The 3,380-nt window shown below is 56.7% G+C and overlaps 1 protein-coding gene across 1 annotated transcript in view; it reads left to right on the top strand.

The window, feature by feature from the left end:
• The first annotated feature begins 1,463 nt into the window (after nt 1-1,463).
• The window catches only part of ST6GALNAC2 (ST6 N-acetylgalactosaminide alpha-2,6-sialyltransferase 2), a 17,359-nt gene continuing 15,442 nt past the window's right edge, over nt 1,464-3,380 (top strand). Inside the window, exons 1-4 of the mRNA XM_042783530.1 lie at nt 1,464-1,538; nt 2,503-2,630; nt 2,675-2,764; nt 3,200-3,288. Of these exons, the coding sequence (XP_042639464.1) occupies nt 1,464-1,538; nt 2,503-2,630; nt 2,675-2,764; nt 3,200-3,288 (382 nt within the window). The remainder of the gene's footprint in view (nt 1,539-2,502; nt 2,631-2,674; nt 2,765-3,199; nt 3,289-3,380) is intronic.

Genomic DNA, 3,380 nt, shown 5'->3' on the forward strand with positions numbered 1-3,380 from the left:
CGTTTCTGATGACTTGGTGTTGGGTGGCTTCAGGCCAGGTGACTGAGGACGAGTGCCACCCAATGAGAGAGCAAAGGAGGAAGATAAAGGTCTCCAGGACGTTCCTCACCTGGCTGAGCAGGTGTGCAGCTGAGGAGACGCACGTGGGCTGGACACAGAGCGGGACTGAGGAGTCACTGAGGCAGGGCTGGTGTTGAACCCACGAAAGCAGCGCGTTCCTCGGCGGAGGGAGCAGGGAGCGTGGTGTCCCGTTCAGAGGCCAATGCTGCAGGGTTGGAACTGAAGAGTGTCCTCCCCTCAGACAGACGCAGGGCCCTAATGACCCCAGTGGGTACAGCGTCACTGTGTAGTGGCCAAGGAAGCCCCACAAAGTGAACATGACAAGGGGAGACACACAGACTGCTCACGGAGAACTGGGAGGAAGAGGAAAGACAGGAGAGGAGCCCAGAGGGGCCGGCTCAAGAGTTTTCTGTTGGTTCCATTTTGCTTTGCTTTGCTTTTTAGGAGGAGGGATTGGGGCCCGTTTATAGGCTGAGATCAGGACCCTGTAGGAGAGGGGATGGCCACCAGAGCGAGGCCTGAGGGGTGGGCTGCCCAGCAGAGAGGCTGGCCTCGACTGGATGGAGAGATGGAGGAGCAGATGGGTGGGCAGGAGTGTGTTGGGGGGCAATTCTCAGCGGATTTGTTGCATTTCTGCACGATCTTGAGAGCAGGGACACCGCCATTTGGTTCCAGACCTTTTTTTTTTTTTTAACAATTACAAAAAGTGACTTTGTTTGCAGGTTAATTGCTCTTCTTTGTCATTAGGTTTTTTAAATTTTAATTTTGGCAGAACACTCATCAGTTTTTCCATCTTCAACTCAGTAACACTGGTCACAGTCACCATGCGCGCTGTCTCTTCCCATATTGTTCACCACCACTTAGAGTCACGACCCCCTAAGAGCCTCCTCTGCACTTTAGAGTCACTGCTGACAGTTGGATCCCATCTAGAGAACTCTTTGAAAGAGCCAGAGGATCTTGTGAGAACATTTGTACAGGAAACAGCTTGGAGGATAGAGATGGTGTTTCCTCTGAGCAGACCATAGTATGAGCAGGTACCATCTCCTTCCAGGGCAAAGGGCAGGCTTGCTTGCTGCCCACTTGTAAAGATTCCAGTCCCTTCAGCTTGGGGTTTCTAGGCTGTGATGCAAACCCACTTCCTGAGCCCTCTGCTTCGTCCCCATGGGGCTGGGGGACAAGCGACACAAACACAAAGCTTGCTGCTCTGTGTATTGTGAGTGTGGTGGTACCCTGTGCTCTCGTGGGAGATGCCAACGGCCATGGCAGCGAATGGGCAGCATGGGGCAGGGGCATGGCCTGGGCCGAGAAGAGGACACAGACCCAGGTCAGAGCTACACGGGGTGGAAAGTCAGGGATGCAAGAGAATCCACATGACTGAGGGAAGAGTAGCCTAGACTATAACCATGGTGGCCCGTCTGACAGGGAAGAAAGCCGCCAAGAGAAGGATGATAGACGGGGTGCAACTGGAGGGCGGACAGGTGGGAAGTCCTGTGAGGCTGAAGGGGTTGGAGGGAGAACTCCGGGAAGAGGGAGGGGCTTCTATCTGAGAGGGTACTGCCATTCAGGGCATCATCAGAGGTGGACCCACATAGTGTCGGATGACCCAATAAGCAAGGACTCACTTGTGCTTACTTACTGATCTGTAGTGAACAGTTGCACTTTTTTCACCACATCAAAGATTCTGCTTCCAGGTGTGGCTGGCATCTGTCTCTCTCCCAAACCCACAGCACCTTCCTACAGGATCAAAGCCTCTTTTCCAATTTACAGTCCCTGATGGGGATGGAGTCCCCAGTAAGCTAGTTAAGCATGGGCTGATATGCACTTACTTACTAACCTGTAGTGAACAGATTCACATGATTTTCACCACAGCTTTGATGCTTCCCTTGCTCACTGGGTAATCCTCCCCTGGACCCACACCATTACTGCAGATAGGGGATCAATGCCAGCTCAGGAAGGAAGCACCCCATTGAGGCTGGAGTCCAGGTGGGTAGAGGCTAGGTGTGGAGGTGGCCCAGTCTGTAGGTTTAAAGATGGAAAGTTGAAGAACTTAACGACAGCTAGTAGTTCTCTTTTTTCCCCATGAGGTAGGAAATAAGGAATTTACTGAGTGAGAGGCAGGAGTGGGATTTAGGGGTTCAGGGAGAGGGGCCAAGATTGTATTAACCATGAGGAAACAGAAGAAGGTGTGAGCAAGGGTTAAGTAACATCCACAGGGATTCCGGTGACTGAAAGACTTAAAACCATACATTCTAGATAGCACCCATCAGAAGGAACCCTGGGTGGTGCCAACGGTATTGCACTTGGCTGCTGACCCAAAGGCTGGGGGTTCAAGTGCACCAGAGGCATCTCTGAAGAAAGACCTGCCTGTCTCCTTCCTTAAAGTCAGCCCTGAAAACTCTAGGGAGCACAGCTCTACTGTGGTCGCCGTTAGTGGCCATCTAGTCCACTAGCCGCTGGGCTGGCAGCGTCAGCGGAGTAGCAAGGCGTGCCTCGCTGCTCAGCCATCCTCGGGGAAATGGGCCCAACGTGTCAGTGCCCTCCATGAGCCCCCTTGGCCGGCAACTGAGGAGGTAAGAGAGCTGGGCCTGAATGACTCCCCCACTCCCGACCTCAGGCGCCGGCCCCAGGAGGCTTTTCGGGAAGCCTTGCGGTTGGACAGGTACCTGTTGCTGCACCCGGACTTGCTCCGGTACATGAAGAACAGGTGAGAGCCGACCCCGCGGGCCCGGCCAGGCCCCTCTTCCTGGCAGACTCCTGACAGCTGGGGCTCTGGGGTGATTCGCAGGGTTTTGAGGTCTAAGGCCCTGGACTCCGAGCCTGGGCCCTCCTGCTGCTCCTAGCTCACTCTGTGCCAGAAGACTGGGCCTCAGGAGCTCGGCCGCCTGCGCTCCCCGGCCCTTGGCGGTGACGCAGGGACCCCAGGCTGGCCTCTTTTTGTAAAAGGAACGCCATCTGGTGGAGGGCCCTGCAGCCAGGAGAGGGCCCCAGGGAAGGGACGCACCTCTCAGCTCCCAGCGCCCCAGCTGCAGGCTTCCTACCGCTCCGCAGGGCTGGCCGTCGGGTCTCGTCCCCACCCCTGCCCGCTCCCCTCGCTGTCCTGATGACCCGACCCGCATTGCGCCCGCTTGCGTTCTGGAAGGACCCAAGACGACAAGTCTGAAGGGCTCTTCCGAGGGGAGCGCGCCGGTCGCCGGGCCCCGAGCGCGCAGTGCGCGGCCTCCTCGGCAGGTGGCGTCTTCGCTCGCCCCACTTCCAGTCGCCCTGGGCCCCGTCCGCGCGCCCGCGGGAGGGCAGGGTGGGGGTCCGCGCTGCCGACGCTC

This window comes from Orycteropus afer, unplaced genomic scaffold (assembly GCF_000298275.1).
Source record: "Orycteropus afer afer isolate SDZICR_OR568_19922 unplaced genomic scaffold, OryAfe1.0 scaffold00018, whole genome shotgun sequence".
Lineage (NCBI taxonomy): Eukaryota > Metazoa > Chordata > Mammalia > Tubulidentata > Orycteropodidae > Orycteropus > Orycteropus afer.